Source organism: Varroa jacobsoni, unplaced genomic scaffold (assembly GCF_002532875.2).
Source record: "Varroa jacobsoni isolate VJ856 unplaced genomic scaffold, vjacob_1.0 scaffold_1013, whole genome shotgun sequence".
Lineage (NCBI taxonomy): Eukaryota > Metazoa > Arthropoda > Arachnida > Mesostigmata > Varroidae > Varroa > Varroa jacobsoni.
Genome location: NW_019213915.1, coordinates 10,074 through 35,261, shown reverse-complemented (window position 1 = coordinate 35,261; position 25,188 = coordinate 10,074). Strand labels below are relative to the sequence as shown.

At 42.3% G+C, this 25,188-nt stretch overlaps 1 protein-coding gene and 1 long non-coding RNA gene across 2 annotated transcripts in view; one reads left to right on the top strand and one right to left on the bottom strand.

Annotated features, from left to right (window-relative positions):
• LOC111265805 (neuroligin-4, X-linked) overlaps nucleotides 1-25,188 on the top strand; it is a gene marked incomplete at its 3' end in the record, with an annotated part of 79,055 nt that overhangs the window by 44,908 nt on the left and 8,959 nt on the right. The window contains 6 exon segments of the mRNA XM_022842732.2: nucleotides 7,970-8,119; nucleotides 16,174-16,359; nucleotides 21,555-21,928; nucleotides 23,141-23,364; nucleotides 23,782-24,000; nucleotides 25,047-25,153. Coding sequence (XP_022698467.1) covers nucleotides 7,970-8,119; nucleotides 16,174-16,359; nucleotides 21,555-21,928; nucleotides 23,141-23,364; nucleotides 23,782-24,000; nucleotides 25,047-25,153 — 1,260 coding nt within the window.
• Nucleotides 22,981-25,037, bottom strand: LOC147752767 (uncharacterized). The gene is made up of 2 exons (XR_015313181.1): nucleotides 24,774-25,037; nucleotides 22,981-23,272 (listed from the first exon to the last, which is right to left on the bottom strand). It is a non-coding gene; the product is annotated as an uncharacterized LOC147752767 (long non-coding RNA).

Below are 25,188 nucleotides of genomic sequence, written 5' to 3'. Positions count from 1 at the left end.
CCAACAACGCCCACTTCTTACAGCGAAAAGACCAACGGGTGGTCGACGATCGATGAGATAGCCATACACGCTGACAACGTCGTCTGCGTTGCGGCCTGCCTGACTGGTTAATGAGAGTGCGGAAATACGGAAAGGCCCCATGCGTTTCATGGCACATATTCCACCGTTACTACGGCTATTGAGTCACTAATGCTCTTACCGCGAGGACAACAAGTTCAGCTAACCTCCGCCTCGTGATGATACAGTCTGAAGACGGTACCGTTATCGACCGTCATAGTCAGATGTGCTAGAGACGTATATCGGCGTATTGTTGAACTATTTCAGAAGCATGGACCTCTTAGTTCGATAAAAACAGAAGCAGTGAAGGGTAGGCAGGAGATAGTTGATTCTACTCTCCTATCGCCGCCTTTGAAAGATAGCCTTTTCGATATACTGCTGGAAAAACCGATATAGCAAAAAACGAATCTAACATATATTATGCTTTTCTTACATGTAAGTTTAGCATGAAGAATCACAGGTGATAATGACTCACTGAAAGAAGTTGTGTGACGCATTTTTATTTGGAAGGCCCTTTTCTAAAACCAATAGAGCTCTTGATACTGAAACGATGTCTGTCCTTAGTAACTCGTACACCATGGTACCTAGTGGCTAACGTTTAGATAGGCGTATTCTACAACAGGTGACTCGTGGATTCGACAATAGAACTAGAAGAAATGCCAAAACAAACAAAAAAGTTAATGGAAATCGAAATTGCGTTAAAGTTTACGACACAAAACAGCCGTCTTGCTATCACTGCTTTTTTACTGCGGCTCAGGTCATGCTTTACCACTCCATGTGAATTTACAAGCAGTTTTTTTGACTCCAGTCATTTTAAAGGAAATTAAAAGCGCCAAATCGTAGACAGGCAAATCGTCCATCTTTTCGCTCGACAAAACATACACAACAGGTATCTGCACCACACAGACAACCGGGATACGAGCCAGAGCGATGCTAGAGAAGTCAAAAAAGTCATAACCGCAAATAATCGGCTTACCTAACGTTTTAGCCTTTGCCCCTAGTTTGTCTACAAAAGGGTACAGTGATGCGTTTCCACGCTAACGGCACCCCGAGCGTCTTATTAACCATTGACCCTTCCTCAAACTTTTAATGGTATCTATCACAATTGCAGTGCATGGTGTATATATGCACACCATAGAGTCGTTTCATCCTTTGGGCCGAGAAGGCATGCCATTTCAGTGTAAGATGTCATGAAATATCGGACTTGTGTGAAGCTGACCATTCGTTTGTAGTGAATGAGAAAACGATTAGTCCTTGGAATGACGACGCTAAATCACACATTGCGGTGTATAACCATGATAATTGACTCAGACACCTATTCCCACTGCGGTTTGATAATAGCATCTTACTCCACAACATCAAAACGTTAGTGGGTATTAGCAGCTGGTCCTTATATAATGGCTGGGTAATACAAACTGATATTCCTAACGAAATAATATAGCGCCTGAGCACATCGTTATGCTTTTTTTTTTTTTTTTTTTGTATTTTTTATATATTCTCCTATAAGGTCACTTCATGGAAGGCCGACTGTCCTTGTTGAGAGTAGTCTGCTTGCCACACGTGCGTATGAAAAGTTTCCGTTCAAAATGCAATACTTCTTGTGTTGAGCTTCTCTCAGCGGGACGGGCTGGTTAAATTTGAAGCATTGATTCTACTAAAAAATGATTAATACTTTGGTGAAAGCATCCACGATGAACGGCTATTACAGTCGGCTACAACCGCCATTTGTCTCGGTAATTTTCTTCAACACTTGGCAAGAACTATGTGCAAACTCTTTCTACGATTTTTCTTTTTAAATCTATGATGAGACTTTCGGCGGTGGCTTTCAGTGATTTAGTGTTAATCTAATGAAACTTCCTGCACGCCTGTTCGATCACACCTCGCAAAAGGTCCGAAAGTACGATCTGGCGATTAGACGTTCTTGTTCTTTTCTTGGCTATCGAAAACGTAGTTATAGACGGTTCTAAACCGGTGAGCCGTCCTGCTTAAAGGCCTATTATCTTCCGCTGATTCGTTCTGTCACTCCACGGCTTCACACGGGGTAATAATGACTCCGCCTTATTTTTAGAATAACCACCAGACGGCGCATCGAAATATTGGGATCACCAGAACTGTACATTTGTGCAGTACATCTTTCGAGACCCTCAAAAACACGTAGTAGCGCCTGCTAGTCAGATACAGATTCACCAGTGTGTAATTAACAATGTCTACGGCTGTTCTTGATTTGTATTCAAAAGACAACTAGCCTCACTCGGCCATAGCGATGCTATAGTTTTATTGTTGGTGAAACAAGCTTTGTTTAGAGCCCATTCCTTGTCGGGCAATGCATTGTCTTCAATGGAGATTGTTCTGGATTTGACTGACACATTTTATATACTCTCCGTATCGCTTAACGCCTCCGATTATCGGGGAAAAGGCTAGACCCACAACCTAAACACTCGTAGCTAAGTGCTAAAAAAATCGTACATATTATTGAGTTTCATATAAACCGTCGGCGTTACTGATTTCGATTAAAATGGACTTCAGTGTTTTTGCAGACAGAACCTCCAAATCTATCTTCGACACGGCACACATAGTAATAATATTTGCAAAATTATTCTTTTACCTGGCGATAAACAAAGCGAAGCTTCTTAAGTCATTTTTATTAGCGATGTCTGGTTTATCGGCACGGTCGATCAACTCTGAGGTATAGAAAAACCCTACAGAAACGTACCCAGACAATGAACGATTAAGCTTTAACTGAGATTCCAGTTTCCTTTTAGTGCATCGTTGTAGCAGGCGTTATTGGGCACACACAATTAGAAGTAAAGTGGGTCGACAACACAAATTAAAGCTTTCACGGAAATTCCTCTATCTGCGCTTATTAGTGATGCTCTTGTCGTTTGTTGCTTAGTTATCGGCGCTTCATTTTCCCTGTAAATTCTGCAAGTAACAACATCTTGTCGTTTAGAAATATCAAAACCCACAATTTGCCCACCGGCCTCGCCTCGTTGGCTGTTCCTCAAGAAACAACCAGATACAAGCAATCGCAAAACTTAGAGGAACAGTATTCTAAGCTTGTCTAAAATCGTAGTTTGTAATCGACTAAGCTTCCCGTCGCTATGCCGTCAAACTGGCCTGAATCATTTGATTATAGTTGTGCCTTGCCGGACAACTCACTATCCTACACACTATAGGATTCTTATCCCAGTGCAGAAAATTGAAAACAAATCCAGACACAGAGATAAGATATTAAGATAATGGCCTGTTACAGAGCAACCCTCAGGAGAGGCGAGGTTTAACCGTTTGCTGGTCTAAAAGATTCGTATAAATCAGTCAACAAAGCTAAAGAAAACGAAGATTAACGAGACGTTCCCTTGTTCGTGATCTGTCGTTCGTGACACCGGCATTCAGCTGCCTTTTTACAGTTAGAATCAGTGATAACATATTCTACAGCTATCGATAACTCCGCCTAAACTTACAAAAGTAGTAGCGACAGGAGGATGAAGCAGTCATTAAGTAAGTTGAATTACAACCCGAACAGCTCGAGTCCACGTCGTGCTGAACTAATAATGCTTCGGTTTATATTATTCTAACTGAGAACTACTGCTGATGGTGCGGCCATGACTCAAATGCTATTGCATAACCGTGGTGCTACTTGAAGAATTCGAAAGACTCAGTAGACAGGAAGCTTGGCTTTTTCTGAAAAGCCAACCAGGACGGCCTGCACTTAAGTGACGCTAATTTCTGTGCACATTCTTATACAGTGGCCTGTGATCGTTGTACTTTACGTATAATATTCTTGTTACGATGGCGATAACGCAATTGCGTGCAACGTGCAGCAGCAGAGCAGGGTTTCGTATGCTGGTGCCGATCCCTTCAATACTATTGGCCCTCATTAGACTCGATGCGACTTAATATAAAAATGGGTCTCAGAGATTCTCAGTCGGCCAGCTACCCGGGTAGCTGGATTGTTTTTTAAATCGGTTTCAACTCCACCAATTGTGTTCATTTCTGCTTATCTTTCGATCTCACTAGTCCTGAAATTCATTCTCTCAAAATCCATATTTTCTGTAAACAAGATGTTAATGTTCATTAGCCAGTTGTTTTCGAAAATTTCTACTTTTGTCATATTTCGCCGTGCGTTACTCTCTTCAGAACTTAAATATATTACTAAGGTCAACGCTGGGTCTTAGCCTGACTTAGCTGACCAGCCTATTAACATCTAAGCCGTCTACATGGTCAGGCAACAAGCTATATAACTTTTGGCTTCGGAATAACGATACAGCTGGGTCGCAAGAAGCATTACTGTTCAGTAAAGCAAGCATTGTGCCACAACGAGTCGGAATTTGCGACACAGCTTTTAGTTAGCTCTCAGGATTGCTTCAACACTATCTCGGCGATGTTATATAGAAATTGGTGCACGCCCATAGCACGTGTACAGCTTCGTCGAAATATTCGTTGCTATGAGCTGTAAGAAAGCCTAACTGATCCAGATAGATACTTCAGTTAGCAGCGACTCAAGTTCTGACTTTGTCTATATCAAACACGCCACACGCCCTTGTTTGATGATGACGGCTTTCATCGTACTTCCGTGTGTTCCATCTCGAACGCCGGTAGTTGTTCACACTTGGTACTTCTATTTACTGGTACTTCCATTCCGGTAGCAGCCCGCATACGATAGCCACTCTCTTGGCGTATCATTCTGTCGACGCAGAACAGAACAGCTTGAAAAGATTTTATCTCGGTCAACAGGAAATGTGTCACAACAAATTCAGCTACAACAGAGCAATGCTTATAACATTGGCGATTGAGGCGATGATGCCTCGCGTATTTGGCAAAATATATACACGGGAACAATTTATATCGGGAACAAACTGTCAGTAACTTCCACCATTTGTACGTAAAGCCTAATACATCGAGCACAGAAAATCGTATCATTTTGTATGTGCTTTGAGATAGTACTCAGGAATGCTTCTTACCTACTAGTGGCGCATCTATCAGACGGCGTCTGCAATAAGTCGTCTGAAAAATGCCCTCGACTGCATCTGGTAGTGCAAGCTGGTCTCTTTATAGTATAACTAGTATATTTACAGCAGACGCTTAGAAGCCTACAAGAGATATAGGATGGACGGGAAACGCATCAACGATGCGAAGGGACAACACTATTGCAATTTGAGTGACTTCTCCAGTCTGTCAAATTTGGCAGTATTGATGCGTGGTCCGCGCATTTTTATTGTTAAAATCTATGTACCATATGGGGCACTTGAGCAAAAAGTCTATCGCGTTCACAGTCCCCAGACCCTCAGATGTTACGGGAAAGATCGAAACTGCAATGGCCACACTGGTTGTGCTGAGTGGTGACGACGTCGCTACTGTCGAAGCCGTCATTCGGTACGAGTTCCTGTAGATATCCTTCTACGATGCTACTAACTCATGATTCAGGCAATACGAACAAAGACGACATTGCCAGTAGTCAAGCGGCGAGCCACTGAGCCAGCAATATCCAGTCCAAAAAAAAGGATTTGATCGGACAGAACACAAAGAAGGAACAGCGAGGATACAAACGAAATTGGCTGATGTCTTTTCGTTGTCTGTATTCGGCGGGCAGTTGTTAGGCAATTGGACTAACAGCCGCTTGGATCCTTCCATTTCGTAACCGATCTGAACTGCTTTTGCTTTGGCGTATTACCTACAGAACGAGCCGGCATCGTCGTTTACGATTGCAATTTCGTGAGTTGAAAAAGGCCGTTCACTGATTCTCCTTCGCTAAACCAGACGATCACCGCCTGAAAGTCTAGCTTGGAATACAGCCCCTGCCAGTCTCTAAGGCTCAGTTTCTAGCAGGATATCAGTGCAGGACGCCATCGTCTCTAGCCGTAACCACGATAATTTTTTGGGCACCTCCTTCTTCGCTACTATGTAATGGATGCGTATTTCAGCGAACAGCGTTTTAGACACAGCTCAAACGTTTGACATTGGCCGCTTCGCCGCCTGGCAACTGTCAAGTATGGCTGCGTGTGTCTTAAATATGGTCTAATATGGCTGCATGTGTATTACTTATACCATATAGTGAGCACCAGCTGAGCGCCAGTAGGGAAACGATACTTTGGCGTCCAGCAATCTCTTCCGATTCTTGCCCTGTTTCCGTCTTCTACCGCGGCGCAAACGCTAGACGGTGCCGAATAGAATGCAGCTATTGGTTGCGTCTATTTCCGTTCCATTAGATATTGGTAGGTATGTGGCCTCTGTCGTCATCTCTCTACATCAGCAATCTAAAATCAACCTTTTCACGAAGCTAACCTCGCATTCCACTTTCTCACTCGTGCGTCGATTTGCGGTATCATCACCGTGAAAACGTATACGAGGTGCGGAGTGATTGGATATCGCTGGTATGCATATTACTACCACTATGGCGTAAGCTAGGTGTTCACTAGAAGCTGCTTCCAAGCGGGCTAGCGTCGTTCCTCAAGTAAACTGTTTTTTATTACTAATGAATTATATATAAGTACACATCTACTTATTGACTCAGTTTGGCCAATGCTTTTACACGTATAGGAAAGGACCTAGTGTCACTTCCAATAATCTATAATGCAAGCGCGATGATAAACGAGGTTAGTGTTATGCAGTCTGTCGTCTCCGTCACGACTGATTACAATAATAACTGTTCATCGTCCTAAGAGTTCCAATTAAACAAAAAAAAAGCCACTATATATCTCATTACGACCTGATGAACCTTATTATTGTCTTATTAAGCAAAACTTAACCAAATTAATTTTGATCCTTTGCTAGATTCGCTTTCTGATTTTACTTGTAGTTGGGTTTTTTTCTATGGACCTGCTTTATCCGTCATAATTATATATATTTATTTTTATTATTATATTTATTTTCTTCGTGCCCCACTCCCACAATCGTTGTATGCTATACCTACCCTACGAGGCCTTTCGCGTTCCAGCAACCCCCGAGAACAAACGAGTATAGTTCTTCTTCCTCGTGTCTCTACTCTCCATCGTATTGCCTTTTGCCTTTATCGACCGCCTCTTCTTGCGCCATATTCCTTTATTCTTTTCTCTATCAGCCTCTTCCTATATTCGGCTGCTCAGTCTCACTCGGGCCATCACCCTCTTCTTCCATAATCCAAGTGAACACTCCGCCCATCAATAGATATTTGCCGATATTAAGTGTCCACAAAATCGAATTAAACTATAGAATTCTACAAGTAGTACGTCAATCCAGAGCTACATCTAGTCACTCGCCTGGTCGCCCGATAGCTACAGACTGTCCGAGCGCCATCAACAAACGCGCCAGCGGCGTTATCACAGCTGTTATCGTTATCCGCATCATCGTCATTGTTATTTTGGTCTCTCTTGAATGTTTGCTTACACGTGTGTCTGTTCAGATACTGACAATGGCAGAGAGAAGGAGAGAAGCCGGAGTGAAAGGTGTTGGCCGGTAGGACTCAGTGGGGTGTTCGGAGATGTTACATAATATTGACGGAACCAAATTACCACTGTAGTGACGGACAACGAAGCCTCGCTAGACTATTTCGAGTCTTTTATTTTATAAAAAGACGTAATCGTAGTAATACGTGTAATCGTAGATAGTGATAACTGTAGATTCTGATCGGGTAGTAGAACACGGTGACAAGATGATGAAAACAGAAGACTCGATTAAAAACAATACCTAACAATTCTTTGTTGTTTCATATTGTTCTGTTGTTGTTGACGTTCTTCTTGCCAATATCGCTGCCGCATGCCGTTGCTGGGTATGTCGGGTGCCATCCTCTTGTACTGTGGCGCTGACGCTATTTCTGTCCTGTTCTTTTACTCTACTTGTGGGGTGGGATCCCGTACGCGTTCATCGCATCTACGTCCGACCCCTGTTTAACTATTGGTCCGCCTTCGCTACTTGTTTGGGTTCGGGCTGGTCACAGTGGCTCGAAGCAACGTTAAGCTGCCGGTGGTGATGTTCATCCATGGCGGAGATTATGATTGGGGGAGCGGGAGCGCCTTCGATGGGACGCTGCTGGCGTCTTACGCAAACATCGTCTTCGTTACCATCAACTTCCGGCTGGGGATTCTAGGTAAGTACGGAATGAGTCAGAACTGAACCTGAAGATGCACGCGTCTTCGAAAAAACATGCACAACAATATATACCTATACACTAACGTGGGAAACAAACATTTAATAGTAGTAACATATGTATGTGCATAATGTGTGCGAAACGATGACATAGAACATGCTTATGACCATAAAAAATGTTCGTCTACCTTTGCCCGTAGTGCAATTTTCTACCGCTAAACTATCTTAATTATCAATATCTTCATCTATATAATAATTGGCCGCAAGCAAGATTATCCAGATTAGGAATTGTTCTGCAGTCGGCTTCGTTAAAACATAGAAGTTTACTTTTATTATTACTAATCATCAACAACGGAAGGTTAGAGTATAGTAAATGCAAGCACATTAGTTAGAATTGTATACAATCGATTTCCTTCAATTTCAATTTACGCCCCATTTCCGCAATACCCTAACGCCTAGATACTTACGTTTAGACTATTTAAATAAGAAAATATTACCACCCGTGGCTAGCAAACCTTAAAAAGACTTCGTATAAAACACCGTAGACACAGTCACCCAATTGGTCTCGTACTTAGTTCATTCGAGCACATACCTGTCGTGTAAGTAACTTAAGCGAGAGGTGCTGCCATCTTCCGGGAAATCAGTTTTCATATAAGATCGATTAACCAAGCAATGGAAATACATCAGGTAGACCTATAAAAATGGGGCTTTCAGTTTTTTTAATAAATGAGCTTTTGCTCAATGCGGCGTATGTAATGTTGATAGTGGTAGACCTTAGCTACATATCGATCGGGTAACGTTTAACCATTACTTCCCGACTGAACTAGTCACCCATACACTTGACTCGCAGCAGCTTCCATAACTGATCCTAATTTCTCCCAGATAAAACTAAATGTGGATATAGTATGCTTTGTAATTAGTGTAAAGTGATAATTGCTTTTGTCCATACGCATTCTACATACTAATTATATAATTTTCTCATTATTTCCAAAGCTTATTGGCCGGATGGGCCAGGTCTTGTTGTTGTTGTTGTTGTTGTTGTTTATGCGCACGCGCCGTCTCGATTCAATGTTCTAGATAACAGAATATATCGTTTAATATCCAAATGCGGACCACTTTTTGCAGATCTCAATTCGAAAACTAGTCATGGTATGGCTTTTAATGAACTCAATAGAACACTAATTGCCCATTGTATCGCGAAATAGACGATCTTTGGTGCCGCCATAGAGTGAATAACTTACATAAAAAGAATACATTGGTTTTGTGGAATCTAAATGATTTGGTTGCATTGGTCCGATATTATCTATGTGATTATCTCTTATAGTACTCTTGAAAATAGCGATAGTTCTAGTAGACGTTGCATGGACGGACGGTATTGAATCCTAGTGGTTTCCTCCGATGCTGCCAGTATCGCATGTTCACAACAACATACCACAAACATATTGGGCAATGTATGCATACATGCTACACTGTTATGCATTCTTATGAGGGTTTGTTTTTATGGGCCACGTTTCTACAGCGTTTCTTTCCACTCCTAAATAAAATGTGCGCTCCCACTTCGTTGTTGTTGCGTCCCTATCGCTGCAAATCTAGCTTCTCTTTTATTCAAAGTAGGCAACTGAAATGCTCAGAAAGAGAGGCTTTAATGCTTCGAACGAAAACGTCACTCATACATCCATCGAATAGTTGTTGGACCGGCTTTCATGTTGGGGCATCCCGTTCATTCATGATCTCGTATCGAAAAAGGGGTGGGATGGGAAAACAGCCTAGCGAATTTCGCCGCCATAGCCTTAGCCGGTTTTGCAGACATACTTCACTCGCGAATCTACTTCACTTAATAATCATTAAAATAGTAGTCGTATTAATTAAGTGAAAAATATACGTTGTTCCACATCCTCTTTCCTTGGAAGCCGCGTTCCGTTCAAAAGCCACTTGATTATTATAATGTTAGGTGCACATAGACCGCTGTAAATACGTAAGCCATTCTAGCAACGTGGATAAAAAGCAATGCTCATTTAAACAGTTAGCCCGCCTGTTTGTTGCCATGAGAAACGTTGATTCAATAGGCAGTGACAGACACACATAAAATCCAGTATATATAAACTATGTACAGTACAGGTTTGTGGACATAGCGTGTTTGTAAACAAACACAGAAAACGGTGAACAAAGTTAGAGTAACATAGAACCAGCCACAATTTCAAAACTTAAGTGCCGTATGATGTCAAGACAGCCCACGCAGTCATCAGACAGCCATAAAAACGTGCTCATGCATTGCAAAATCAATTCTCACTGCACTATATGCATCTTTGTATGTGGCTGGACTTCAAGTTGGCAACAACTCTATCTTCGTTACCCTTTACGAAGAGCTTTAATCCTAAGAGCTAGATACGCCAGCGGCTGACCGAAAAATCGCTTTTTGCTTTGCCACTTTTACGTGCAAGTATACTCTTGTAATCAGCTAACGAGTTACATGTATGTATATATGTATACACACCCATACAGGTTAAAGCACCTGAACGTATTTGAACGAAACTTTACGAAACTAAACCTTGACGCACGGCTAGTATTGAAAGTTACTTGCAGACTGAAGAAGGACTATTTTGAAAACCGTTAGTGAATGATTTAGATTCGTAACTGAAGCTGTATTGCATTGAATGCTAGTGGGACTAACACTTATGTGAGAAAAAAAAATTGTTGAAATAGTCGGTCTTAATCAAACACAATCTTAAAGACGAATCATAAAAGAAGTCTCAATTCATGCGCCGTATTTTATATACATATATACACATGATATGTTTGTCTATTACAGGTCTTTTCAAGAGCGTTCTTCGCTATATCAACTGGTAGATACTGCCGCGAGAGAGAAAAGTGCAGGCAGGCATCGCTATTTTTTCCTCAGCTAGTGCTTGGCTTCAATAGCGATTACCGGCGCAGGCTTCAGTTGAGGAGTGTCTCCGACAAGACATCGAAAAGAGCACATCATTTAGAACTTACATACTTAACTGTTCGTCATTACACATATACGTTTGTTAGATGTACGCTTTTACTTTACTATTGTGCAAGATCACCATCATCATCATCATATATCCTCTAAAGTTATAGAGTGTTTGCCCACTCGTCCCCGTTAGATGCCTTCGTCTATTAGCTGTTCTCAGGGGAGTTTGAAGCCGAGAAACAAGCTCACCTTAGGGACTGTTTATTTTCGACATCCGCGTATGGACTTGCCGCTTTTTAAATTGGCAAATTTGAAAGCATTGTTAGCGGCATCAGCAACAGCGAGACTAGTCGATTTCATCTTGATTATGACTGTTATTTTTCTTTTCGCATATGCTATTATATCTTGTAATAATAATGATGCTCTGTTTGCCTTTGTGAGAAGGGAGAGATTGGCGGAGAGATCTTTCAATTTCTCGTCTCTGCACACTAATGATACATTCACATGTCCTGCTACTGCCAAAAAACAGAAGGTCTTAGTCACATGGCAGTCAACACTGTTCCGTTTGGGCTTCTGGGTACTGAGTACCAGAGACCCCTAACTTAGACCCCTAACTACCTGGCTATTGGCATGGAACAACATGGTCTACACAGTATTTCACAGGAATTGACTACAGTCAAGAATGTCGCGCATAGAGGCGAGTAAGAGGTAAACAAAGGGTGGAGAAGGCACACGGCCTAGTCTACCCCTCGTACAGAGTCGTAGTAGGAATACAAAGCAGGAAAAGAAAAGATATCAGATTTGCAAAGCGGCGGTTGTGATTTTGCTTCTAACATTACTTGATAATACGGTCGCATATAGTGCTCCGGTCAAACCTGTATTGTGTCCCACTGCGACCTGTCTTGGCCCTCGCCATGATCATAAGGGCGTAGTATATTAGGCTATAGTATGCATAGCATAGGGGTCATCCTCTCAGGCAGGATGAAAATGGCAGTGGGAGAAGTACCCAATCTCTGTTTTACAACAGTTTCTAAGGTCTTGGCGGCTGTCGCATACAAGTATGACTACAAACCACACCAAGAGGGGATATGACATTCTGCAGATGCAACGACAGCTCGTTCGCCCGAATCCCTCCTGAACCAGACGACTGTTACCCTACCACCTTTCCGCCCTTGAGCGCTTGGCCGTACAAGGATATGGATCGCAGGAAAGTGCAAGCGGCTTCTTTGCACCTCAACAATCCCAATTCAGGTCTAATGGTGTTCATTTTTTCAAAGAAAGGAAAAGAGCGAAACAGGAGAGCCGTTGAAGGAGTTCCTTGTCATCACGGGTTATTGTAACTCGACAAGCTAGGAGGCGAAGCTCTGTATCCCATAGGACACTATACCTCTCGACAGTAGTATGCGTTGTGATGAACATGTTCTTTCGGATTGAGAAATATAAGCTTACGCCGCATGACCTCCGTCACGTAATGAGTGTTGCCTTTTGGCCAGAACTCTATAAGATTTCCATGGTGCAACGGCAAGAGCAGGAATAGTGCAAAATGTAAAATCAGGCCATAGAAGTTCGGATATGAAAGAAATTAAGAACGGCGACTGGTATGCTGATAACCAACGGCATCTAACGGTTTTATTTCATGTCCTTTTTTTTATAGCGTCAACTTGGTTTTTCCTTGACTCTGCTGCTTTCCCTTTGTTTGCCCATCGGCAGGGGTATTAAGGGAGCAGAAAGTAAAAAAAAATGTATGCATGAGTGTTTTCTTGAGCGCAAATGTGTATCCTTGATAGGAAGATCAGACTCGAACATTTACCCATAATAGTTGAACAGGCTGTTACAATTCATATGCAGCGGAGGTGTCCAGGTTTTGCCTGACAGAGCTGGTGGCGTCGTCTTTACGAACTTTTTTGGGACGGAACGCGTCTGGGGGAAGTTTCGTTGAAGGCAAATTTTGCACGTCCTAACACTTTGGCTTGGAGGTCGGCTTTGAATTTCCCCTTCTCCTACAATCTTGCCGGGATTTCAGCTATGCCTCCACTGTTCTCGTGGCTACTGTCTTCTATGTCAGTGAGCTTTATTGATCTTTGGTCTGACGCTTCTTCCAGCTACGTTTTGCAGCTGAAAAGTGGCATTCAGACCAGTCACATGTCATGCATATATCTCTCTATATATCAGTAAAGCTCCGTGCCTGTTGATTTATTTGTCTATTCGGTCTAAATTTACCCTTTGAAACGGTCGGATTGGGCTAATTTTTAATGGTCACTAGGGTTTTATTCCGGAACAGGCTGCACAATACAAAGCTACTTAGATGAACACTTTTCATCCCGGAAAAGTTTATTCTTTTATTTTATAGAGCGTAGTGCTAAACTGGGCAAATCACTCGTTTTGTGCACTTATATTTTCTACAAGAATCCCTTATACGCGTCTATAAGATAGATATGGGGGTCGTAGAGACTGTGCGGGTCATATTTTAGTTGAATTTCCTAGTGGAAAAATGGTAGACGAATTTCTTTATGGAGATCTATGTGTGGAGGGTCATTTTTCACACCAATCGAAAATCCTCGCCGAGTTGAATCGAAATTCAATACCTGTATATTCAGATCTCAGTTTTAACATTGAACGACGGAAGCTATCTATATAACACGATGTTCAATGTAAAAGGGTTTTTTGACGCCAGTCAGTAGATATCAACAAGTTGAGTAAAAACGGAATCTAAAATGGATATTTTAATACGAAAATGACCAAAAAGATTCATCTCCTCACGTAACTAATCTAATGAACGAATTTCTAATAAAAGTCAACTGAAAAGTTGTAGCGGCTGATTTGGCAAACATTTTTTGACCAATTTAAAAAAATATATATTTCAAAAGATTTTCTAATGGAAATAGCACGTAGTTGAAAACGTTCTTTTTTTTCAACGAAGTACCACTTTCTTGAGGTCGATTCCTTCAATAGATCTTAACGAGCTGAGTAAAAATGCATTATATCTTCCCACAGGAATCTATATTCTTCTAATATATTTTTGTGCATAAAGAAAACCACATAACTATGCGTCTTGTCTTAAAAACGCTTTGGGATGAAAATTTCTCCTATCGAAATCTACGTCAGAGAGATATTTCTTGGCGCCGATCGAAAAATATCGATGAGTTGGAGCGAAACGCAGTACTACATCAGTTTTCGGACTGAAAATCCTATTTAAAAGGTGGAAACCTAACATGGTATTCTATGTACAGAAGGTTTTTCCCTGACGCCAATCGACAAACTTCGATGATTTGAATAAATACATGCAATATACACATACCCATACACAAAACTGATGTTTGTGGATGAAAATTGTCGAAACCCTATTGGGCACATAGTTATGCCTATGTAACAATGTTTTTAAGAATGTTTTTTAAGTGATTTTCTAATAAATGTTAATTGAAAAGCAAAATGGAAGGCCGATCTTCGTACGAATTCGTCATTTAATATTTTTTATAGAAAAATGCTGAACAAATGTACGTAAATATCTATTGAAAAAAAAATAAAAGTATAAAAAATCTTCGAAACATCCCAGAAACAGAGCCATTAGAATAGCGAAACTATTATTAAATTAGATCATTATGAAATGTTCATTACATCTTCAATTAGCCTAGTATGTGCAAGTATTTTATATAAAAAAAAAAGAAAGAAAAAAGAACCTATTTATTAATGACGACTTACATAGCAATGCACGAAACAAAAAAGATCGATCGCATATATCAATACCGTGTATATATTTCTTTAAAAAAATGTATTAGTAATCGTTACGAAGAAAAGGAAAACTGAAAAGTTTCAAGTTTTGGCAGCGTTTAGTATATAAAGCTAATTATAATTTTATAGAATTTGTGTAATTATTGCTTAGTAAAAAAAAATCGAAATTCAGTATGTCCAAGTGATTTTTCAGGAGCAGAATTAATAAATTAGCTGATTTTATTAATGGCAAGACCGAATAAAGGTCGACGGGGGAGAGGGCCGACTCTCTCCCCGCGGGGGTCGGCCGACGGCCTATTCTATTCACGTGCGTTCCGGAAAGAAGCCGATTAACCAATAGTAAAAAAAAAAAAAAACGGTGATCACGTCGTAGAAGTGTATCGGAAATCTAGATATCACGAGCGAGACAAATCTGGAGTTGGTTGGTTGGGCCCCTGGGCGAACATATTAGAACAGGATAGAGGATTCGGATAGGTGAAGCAACGGAATAGTCAATCTATAGTTTTCGTTAGCCTAAGCGAACGAATCGAATTAATCAAGACAGTCAACACAAAATAGGTGCGAGACGAAGGCTGTGGTTCCGTCTAGTATTCACGATATTTCCAGCCTGACACGGAACCGCTGGCGGAGCAATACTACCGCTGTTCCGACGTTCCGTTCCAGTATTCGTTATTTTTATTGTCCACAATATACGTTGAACTCTTACATTGCAAATAAAATGAAATTAAGCGTCTGTGGCTTTTAAGAAACCATGTTTTTAGAAAAAAAAAAAGAGCTAGAGAGCTCGGTAGCTAAAGAAATAACTTGAAACATTTTAAGTGCAAGCTGACCGCTAAATGTTCTTGTGAATAATCTATCGTATCTAATAGGTCGTGTATCGCATACCAATTCTAGCCCATATAAAATAAAGTAATTATCACTCTACTGCGTTATAACGCGTACCACCTAGCTGACGTTAGCCTGGCTCCGTACATCGACGTCTCTAAGTACTCAGTGAAACGTACACGAACCCCAATTTTTTCTAAACACTTTTCTCGTGGGTTGATTGAAATTGCATAAGGTACATACGTCTATAACAATATGGTTGCGTAACGGAAGTCTCTAATTTCAAAAAGAATATACTGAAATTAAAGTTTGACGGCAACAGTATGCTATGTTATGACACGTGGTGTGTCGCAAACGTTTCATAACTGGTAGTGCCGGATATACGTGTGGTCGAGACACGGATTGTGAAAGCACTGCTTTAATGCCTAAATCCATTGAACCAGAATTAACTAGCCTAGCATAGCCTTGTAGTAACTGACTAGCGGCTTCCTAACACAGACGAAACGAGTTTTTAGACGTTATGTTATATGCGGCCCTAACACATATTTATTTTGTTCTGTTTCTAGGTTTCTTCCCAGCTATGGAGCATGCTTCTCGTGCAAACAATGGTCTCTTGGACCAGGTAGCAGCGCTTCATTGGATTCATAGGAACATCGAAAGCTTCGGGGGAAACCCAGATGATGTCACGATTTTTGGGCATGGAACAGGAGCGTCATGTGTGAACTTTCTCATGCTGTACCCTATGGCAAAAGGTTCGAATGATTTATTTTGCACGCATCGATTTGACAACAGTACATGATCAGTACCGTCACATTGTATAGAACATTATATATAATGATTTGCCCTCTTATAGCGCTAGATTAGAGCACGGATTGTGGATCAGTCGACTGGGTTTTTCCTACTGAACGTCACTAGTCCTGCCCCGATTTTTGTGTCGGATCGTCGTGATATAATTGCATTTGGAGCTCTCATACACAGCAATCTCAAGCAGCTACCCAAAAAAAAAAAACGAACCTTCACTGTACAAGTGTTTGATATTTAACTTACTATTGGTAATATAGCTATGTGATTAAGTGTAGTATAATTTTACTAAGCATCGTCGGGTAGTATCGATTAGGGCTGATTTCGCTCCTAGACTTTTTGGTGATGAATCCCAAGCTGGATCTCAGCGAGTTTGAAACTGTGCGCGTGCAAAAGAATCGCCCCGGAGGGCTGACTTCACCGGCCAATAATATTGTGCAGCTTTTGCTAGCATCGAGAAGAGCTCGGACTTGTGCTTTCCCCGCATTACTTTGATTTTTATTTATTTTTCTATGCTTTCTGCTTGTTGGCTTTCAAGTCTTCTATGACAGCTGATTCCAAATAGTTTTCTCTAATGATGTTCTGCTGTTGGCTGTTACGCTGACCGGCAGAACGAGCTTAGACAACAACAACAGCGAGAGTAGCAAGATACTTACCAAAGAACGTCGAGACACATCAAGTTCAGGAAGGTTGGTGGTGCTAGTGAAACCCAGCATATCGGCGAAACCCTATTCGGAACTAAAAAAACCGTTGAGAGTACGCGGAAGCGGTTCGATGAGTGGGACTGGACAAAGAAAGGGCGGCTTGAAAGGAAAACCGGAAAGTAAGGATGGGGTATCTGGGGTTCGAAACGAAATGGACGGACTGACGGCTAAAGAGAATGTGAATGGGAAAGACTGCTGGATGGCAATACACCAGCTTTGCCTGCTGTCCACACAGCCTTTGTGGGATGTTCTCTTCTCGCTATTGCACTCCTTGTACTCTCGTTGTGGCTCTCTCAGTATTTCCTTACTACTGCTGCCTTTGTTAGCTCGATTGCACAAGCTACTGAATAGCTTTCTGAAGAGTAATTTACATAGTCAGCAAACACATAGCCAATCGGCACACAGTCACGCAGCCAGATTGCCTCGCTGCCGTTTCCAAATGTAGGCCGAAAGCCCCTTACTTATCCAAGAAATCTAACAGATTAATCAGCTACCATAGAACGCTACTGCGTTATACGAGCCGCATTGCAGTTCCTAAGGCTGGTGCAATGCCTAAAGACGTTACGTACAATGCAAATTCAACGACGTTGATTGTGTCTCTAGGACTCGTGACAGCGCTGCTGGCCGATTTCGGTAACAGAGTGAGAGTTGAGGACTTTAACGGCAGACTGCAAAGCTAGGAATTGCATAAACGCTATACAGCGTTTCTGTTGCTATTGTGAATCTAAAAGCTGAGTGGAGCTATGGGATAATAGGATGAGATGCGTTCAACTTATGGAAATGGAAGCCGGGCAATAATGTGCGTTGCAGCGGACAAACGGTTCTGATAACAAAAGGTGTCGTTGCATTAGTGGCAGTGGAAAAGGCCATCGTAGCAGATCAGTAGATGCTGCATAAGTCCAGGCCTCGCTAATTGACATCGAGGGTGTCTCATCCGTTCAGTCAGTTTTTGCCACCAAACCAACGACAGGCCATTGTCCCTGCCGATGTGGATTGGTTTCAGTTGAGGCTACGGCTACTAGGGATAGCGGAGGCAGGTAAGTTAGCCGTATGTATGTCGGCCAAGAGGACCAGCCTAATCGGACTGATGATGTGGGTGAAGGGGCTTGGTGTTCGGAAGACTGTAAAAAGGTTTCTTTCATCCACCACTGTGGGGCGCCACAGGCACTTCGAGACTATATCTTGGGGGTGCAGGCTGGCCGTAATGTTGTGTGATATGAACAAACGGAGTTGCTTCGACCTACAGTGGAAACAATATGTAGAAAGTGTGAACTTGTAGACACCGAAGGAGGCACAAATCAACGTACGCAATCTCATCGGCCCGTGTTGCTCTCGTTTGCGGAACCCACTCTGCCCATCAAGCGACCAATGAAGACGAAATTTTGTTGGGATTTTTATATATATATATATATATACATATATATGTATATATACACATAAACACGTAGATATATGTCCCCAGTAAAAATAGGAAGATGAGATATCCAGCCCTCATCCTTGGTTCAAGAGACAGCAGCATGGTCCTTGAACAATATTAGTAATACTGAAATATAAGACCATATAAGCTTACAGGTTTTACAAATAAAAATTCGAACAAGAATGAAGTACTTAGTAACTAAGTGGTAGACAGCTTGCTATTTACAGCTGTGCCAGCTGATAGATCTAGGAAAAAAACAGTAGTTCTCAGAATTGGAATGAAAAGAATACGTACATGGCCCTTCTTAAAAATACATAAGCAATTAGTGGGTTGTTTGGGTACTTCTGGAATTTATATTGTTTATAACGTATGCACATGTAAAGGAATACTGCCTTTTTTGGACCAACGTGAAACAAATATTTTTTAGAGATATTAATGGGCCGATAGAGCGTGCGCTTCTACAACGTAACCTGTTACCCTATCGGAGAGTGGGATCTTAAGCTGCGTTTTGCCAAAAAACATACTTAAAGGCGGATAGCTTATGAATACAGGCGGATAGCTTAAATACAATGAAATTTTTAAAAATTGTTTCTTTCACCAGTGATTCTATTAGCTGCGTTCGGGAAAATCTTTTTTTGATTACTATATTCAATTATAGCAAAAATTCAGTTATCGATAAATCGCGCTTTCTAATCAAATCTGGTCCTGATAACAATATTTACCTCCCCATTAGGATCAATTTGATTTCTATCATTCACGTGTTCGTTAAAAATCGGCCTTAATATCTGCAATCAAATAAGATGAGCAAATAATAAAAATGCATAGTTGTTTTCGCTCAGTTTGAACGTGCAAATATGCATAGTGGTATAATTATACCTCAGGGAGCTGCCCGAAGAGAAATTCCTAACAGGGAAGACTTCAGCTCACCTTCACTTGACTTATACTTGATTGATAGAGACTTCCCACATCTTCATTCGAGACATTCATCAGCTAATAATCTTTCTGGTTAAACAATATCATGCATATGATCTTGTCTGATTGTTTACTTCTCCAGCTTCTATTATCCTACCTTTGTATTTTAGCGGCTCTGGTTTTCTTGAAAGAAAGGCACCATACGAAAAGATGACAGCAGGGCATTTTTGGCGACAAGGTGAGCATTTCACCCTTTATTTGCTATTCCGGTGTCCCTTATATATTCCAGGTCTCTGAAAGATTTTCCTATCTCGTACGCGGGCACGACTCGGCCAGCGAGGATTCCCACCACCAATAATTGTCTGGAGGTGACAACGCCCTGCTCCGCCCCGTATGAACTTTTGCGCTTGAGTTGAGTGCACTGGCTGCTCCTTTCTTAGGCTTCATTAATAGAGTAGGCCAATCATGCAGCAGCCAGAAATATTGAAGCCGGGAGCCTGGCAGGGGCTCAAGGCATAGGATATTTTTTTGCAGTTGAACTTGGGCCTAAACCAGGCTGATGGCAGGTGAAAGCAGAGTAAGCTAAGAAGAACGAAGCTGTTTTCTTTTGTTGTTTAGTACTTTCGCAAGCACGTGAGTTGGCATATGGCGTGCGCTACGACCGAATCAGTTGTATGAGTCTGCACAAAGGAACGTTGGACAAGGTTGGGCTTAGAAATTGGTTCAGATATTGTTCGTCTCTTTGCAAGCTGAAAAGAGAAGAGTTCCTTCTGACCAAGGGGTCTATCTGAAAAAAAAGCGAAGACAGTGAGCCACGGAGTTAGGGTTATGGCGTGTGATCCGAAAGGCGAAAGAGCCACCCAAACCGTCCAACACCTTCGGTACATTGGAATATATTGGTAGCAGCCGTCAGATTAGTTTAGAATTTTTGACTGCCGATGAATTTCAATGGAGGCGACGGATTTCTATAGCATAGCACAAGGTCTTGGTGGGTTGGCGATAATGCCAGTTGACGTGACGTGAACGGCGGAACAACTTAGGCCACGTTGACAAGAGAAGCTGATCAAAATCCTCTCGGACCCATTTTAGCAGTAACGTTGAGGTATCCTATTATAGGGTGGATAAGGGAAGGTAACCGTAAAGAAGACAGAAAAGGAAAGCTGTTTTGCGTCGATAGTCGATGACCTAAGCAATATAAATGATGCCTACAACAATACAATAATAACAATACCAGGGCCAGCAGCGAAACAACAACAGTTTGCGGTCTGGCCAACAATCTGCGGTCTGGTGAGCAGCGGTATCTACGCGTAACATAAATAAGATTTCTGGATGCTTTTCTATCGCCAGAACCTGCCGAAAGCCTCAAATCATAGACGCATTTCATCTTAAGAGCGATCCTAATGCAAGAAGTAGATTTTGTGATGGTTTTAGTTCTTGATTCAAAGGTTGCTTAATCTCTTAATTTGATAGTTATAAATATTAGCTAGCTATACATTTTTTTTCTATGCCAGGTAGATATAATCTATACAATGCTACAACTGGTTATCATTACACACAAATGTATCTGGCAAAAAGAATTGCTCATGTAGAACCATTTCAGTCAAGCTATGACTACTTTCTCAGCAAAAATAGTATGAAGTTAAGATACCGTTTTACAGCTTAGTGGGGGTTAAATCTACTGAATGCGGCGATTTCGCAGGGGATATTCCTGCTAAAAAGCTCACAGATCTAACATCTGCTTTTGTGTGAGGAATAAATAATTTTGTTTAACCCATGACGTTAGAACATTACCACTGATGCCGTTACTCGACTGGCGTCGCCGAAGCCATGAATCAAGAGTCACCTGTCCTGTCGTCCTGACCACGATTGACCACCGAATATCTTTGTAGTTCGGCCTAAGCGCCTAGAGTAAGCATTTATGCAAGCCACTTGTAAAATTTCGGTATGAGTTTCGTATTCGAACAGCAACGCGTCGACCCATTGATCTGTTTGTTTGGCTCTGTTATATCTTAAAGTTCAATTCTTTTTTTTTGCACTCCGAATAACCCATTTCACTCCTCAGTTACACTTACAGATATCCCTGTGTCAAGTTGATTATTATTTTCCGTTACAGATTTGTTCAAGCGCGGCGTCATGATGTCTGGCTCGGCATTAAGTGCATGGGCTGTCGCCCGAGATGCGCCAATGTACGCGCGCGAAGTGGGCCGCCACCTGGAATGTCCTACGTCCGAGGCCACGGCGTTCGTCGAGTGCCTCCGCCATCGGCCCGTACAAGAGTTGATTGGCGCTGCGACCATCCTAGACGTGCCCGATCATTTATCTGCGTTCGGGCCTACTATTGATGGCAGTGTCGTCGCCGGCGAGCCGCGTCAAGAGATGGTATCACCAACCTCACCGTTCGCACAGCACGATCTGCTATTTGGTGTCGTCAAGTTCGAAAACAGCTATTTCGGTTTTTCGAGCCACGAGGAAAAACACGGATTCGAGGTAAGTCAGAGCATAAGTCTCCTGTGATGTTCCTACGCTAGATTTCTGCTGCTCGGCTTAGGAACAAAAAAATTGATGAATCGTATATTTAAACCACCACTATATGCCGTTAAAAAATATAAGTAAGTTAAGCTATTGTGATAATCAGTTCTTCAGATCCATTTCCCCACATTCTGAAGTGATCATCAAAATTTAATGACTTGTTTCACGAACCTTTTGAAACGGAATTTCCATAAGTCGCGTCCGCTCTTGCTTGTGAGTACTCGAAGTCTATCGTGACTCTGTCTCTCGTTTGTATACATGTAATACTATGTACATAGTGTGTGACTCGTGTTCCATTAAGAAGCCTGAACGAATTCGTCTGCCGTCCAGAGGACTGGAAAGGAGGCATTGCAACAAACGACACAATGGTGCCTTTTTCTTGAGTCCTTCGTCCCAGCCCTTCGTTCTCCTTTTTCAGCTTAACCTCGTCCAAGCTATTCCCCACCGAAGCGTTCTCTAGGTGGGCTTGTGTTTGAGCCCTCTCTGCTAGACTGTGGGCTGGTCAGCCAGCTTAGCAGCTGACCAACAGTCATCACGAGCAGAGTGTACCACTAGCGGAGCATCCTCGATCACTTAGTGCAACAGCAATTCGATTGGAACGAACGAGGTAGCGGTTAAACAACAGCAGAAGCAGTAACAGAGGCAGTAGATACAGCACAGGGAATAGCAGCCACCGCTGCAGAGTAGCCAGTTAATGGGTGATGTTGAGGGGTAACTGTCTCGGGTGCTAGTGACGGAAATGGCAATAATGAGTTTATAAAATAGCGAGATTCAATGGTCGGCCAAAAAGCGGCCCTTGCTTATTCGATCGAGAGAGTACGAGGCCAAGATGCCTAGCGAGAGCCAACCGTAAAAAGAAGGACGAAGACGCCAGAACAGACACAGCCTGTTCTGGCATTTTCATCCTTTTCTGATGCCTTTTACCGCGCTCTCCCTCGATTCCTCCTTTACTTACTCCCGTTTTACCAAATTCACGAATTTAATAGCGAGAACGATAGAGCAGACCTAAAGACAGCTTCTTTCTTTATTCAATTACTTCGATGAACCGAAATCGACAAGATGAACGACTAGTGGAAAGGATGTACAAACTCAGTATTTCTTGCTTACACCTTATGTCGTATCTTTGTCATTTTTGGTTGTTTCCTGTTCGTTTTATCGTAACGACCTTAGGCGGAACGGCGCGACCGGATCATTCGCACGCTGGTGCGGAATCTATATTCATACCATCAGCAGGAGATCTTTTTGACGATCATCAACGAGTACACTGACTGGACGCGTTCGATCCAGCACCCAATCAGCATTCTGGAAGAGACGGCGGAAGCGTTAAGCGACGCACTTGTTGTGGGGCCCATCGTCGAAACGGGATCGCTGCACGCACAGGCTGTTGCCTATAGGTAAGCTATATATAACCAGAAAATAGTTAAGACGGTAACTATTATAGTGTAAAGAGGCAATCTGCGGCGCATGTTAATCGTCATTGCATGTAACGCTCACATGTGAGTGTATTATGAACCTGGTCAAAGACGCATACGTTTTACATATTTATTTTAGCGTATGAGCAACTGTTTTCGTGCAGATGGTTAACATAACACGAAAGAAGCGTTGCAGCTTAGCGCTCTAGTAAGTGATATCAATTTAGCATCTTGCGCTATTGCTTTCATGTCGCAGGACGGTATTTATGGATGTATGCATACAGTCATACAATCGATATAATGAACAAAATACGTAAGAAAAGGTCGTACATTCGAACCAGCGATAGATTAATCCGTTTCAGGGTCAATCACGCAACAAACAAAGTTACTTATTTTCAGACGCACTCATTCGACGACCAACTTTTACGTATTCGGATACCACTCGGAAGAGAGTTTGTATGCGCAGAAAACTGGATGCGTCAATGGCGACGACCTGCCCTATGTACTAGGTGCCCCGTTGCTTGGCACCGCTTCAGCGCTATATGGCAATTACTCGAAACAGGAAGCACAGCTGTCCGAGATGGTCATAAGTTACTGGGCGAACTTCTTTCGTTCAGGGTGCGTACCGTTCAAGAATCGGTTATTTCTACAGTTACTAACCAGCATGACTACTACACAAGGCTAAAGAAGTGGTGGTGTGTTAAGGATTGCTGATATTAGAGGTGGTGTTTCGGTATTGGGATTGAGGGAACGAGGGTGCGTGGTGAAGTTTCCTGTTTGTTCTCTTTGCTGTGTCCCATTGTACTTCCACGTCTAGCAGGTCGAGCAGAAATAATATTAGCACCACGCGCTGCGTTGCTGTGTGATACACATGATGGCTGGCCAACATCACGGACGATCCTTTACTTAGCTGCTGTCGCCCAAAAAGCCCAGGGTGACACTAGCTGCAGTTCCTTTTGTAGGCCTTCAGCCGCGGTCAGGTCGGAGAAGAAAGGTCAGAACGGTTAGCATAACATGATTAGCGGCTTGGGAGCCGATCGGTCATGGCCACTACATCTGGCGTCGGGCGGCGCTCATCTTGAGTGTGCGTAGAAAGGTTATAACGCATAGGATTATTTCAGCTGACCCATCTGCCTACAATACGGCCGCTGGTAAATAGGCTAATCATGTGTTACCGGGTAAATGCAGCTGACAGGCTGCGGGGTGTATGTGCGGAATAGTACCCTCCGGGTGAAAAATGGGGACACGAGAAGACTAAACATTTGAGAAATATTCCCTAAAAAATAAGGCGAGAAAAACACCTTCCGATGATTTAGGGAGTAAAATATATGGGCATGGCAAAGACGAGATGATGCTGTAAATAGAGCAGTATAAGCTAGACTGGGTTGTACCTGTTCACTTCGAATAGATCCTAATGCGCAGTATCCTTTCTAGTAGCCTGTTGGCATTAGATGAATGGTGTGAAGCCAGGTAATAGAACGCTACTTCATTGTCAGTAGATTAGTTAGCAGTAGCTCTGTGTGCTTAAAGCGGTTCCACGTTCAGCATTTCTTGCGGTTCCAACCAGTACTCAACGATTGCAACTACTACAAACTACTTATGTCCAACTGTATTGCGCTTTTTTCGTTTCACACGTATTTTCGGGGTTCGTTCTTCATTCACAGGTCTCCCAATGCTACCGATAGCGACATTGACTCAAAGAGCAAAATTCGATCAGAGCGCGTTGGTTGGCCTGACTACGAGCCGGTACATCAGAAATTTGTCACGATAGGTAAGTTCCGATCGGCGTCCTGCTATGATTTTAAT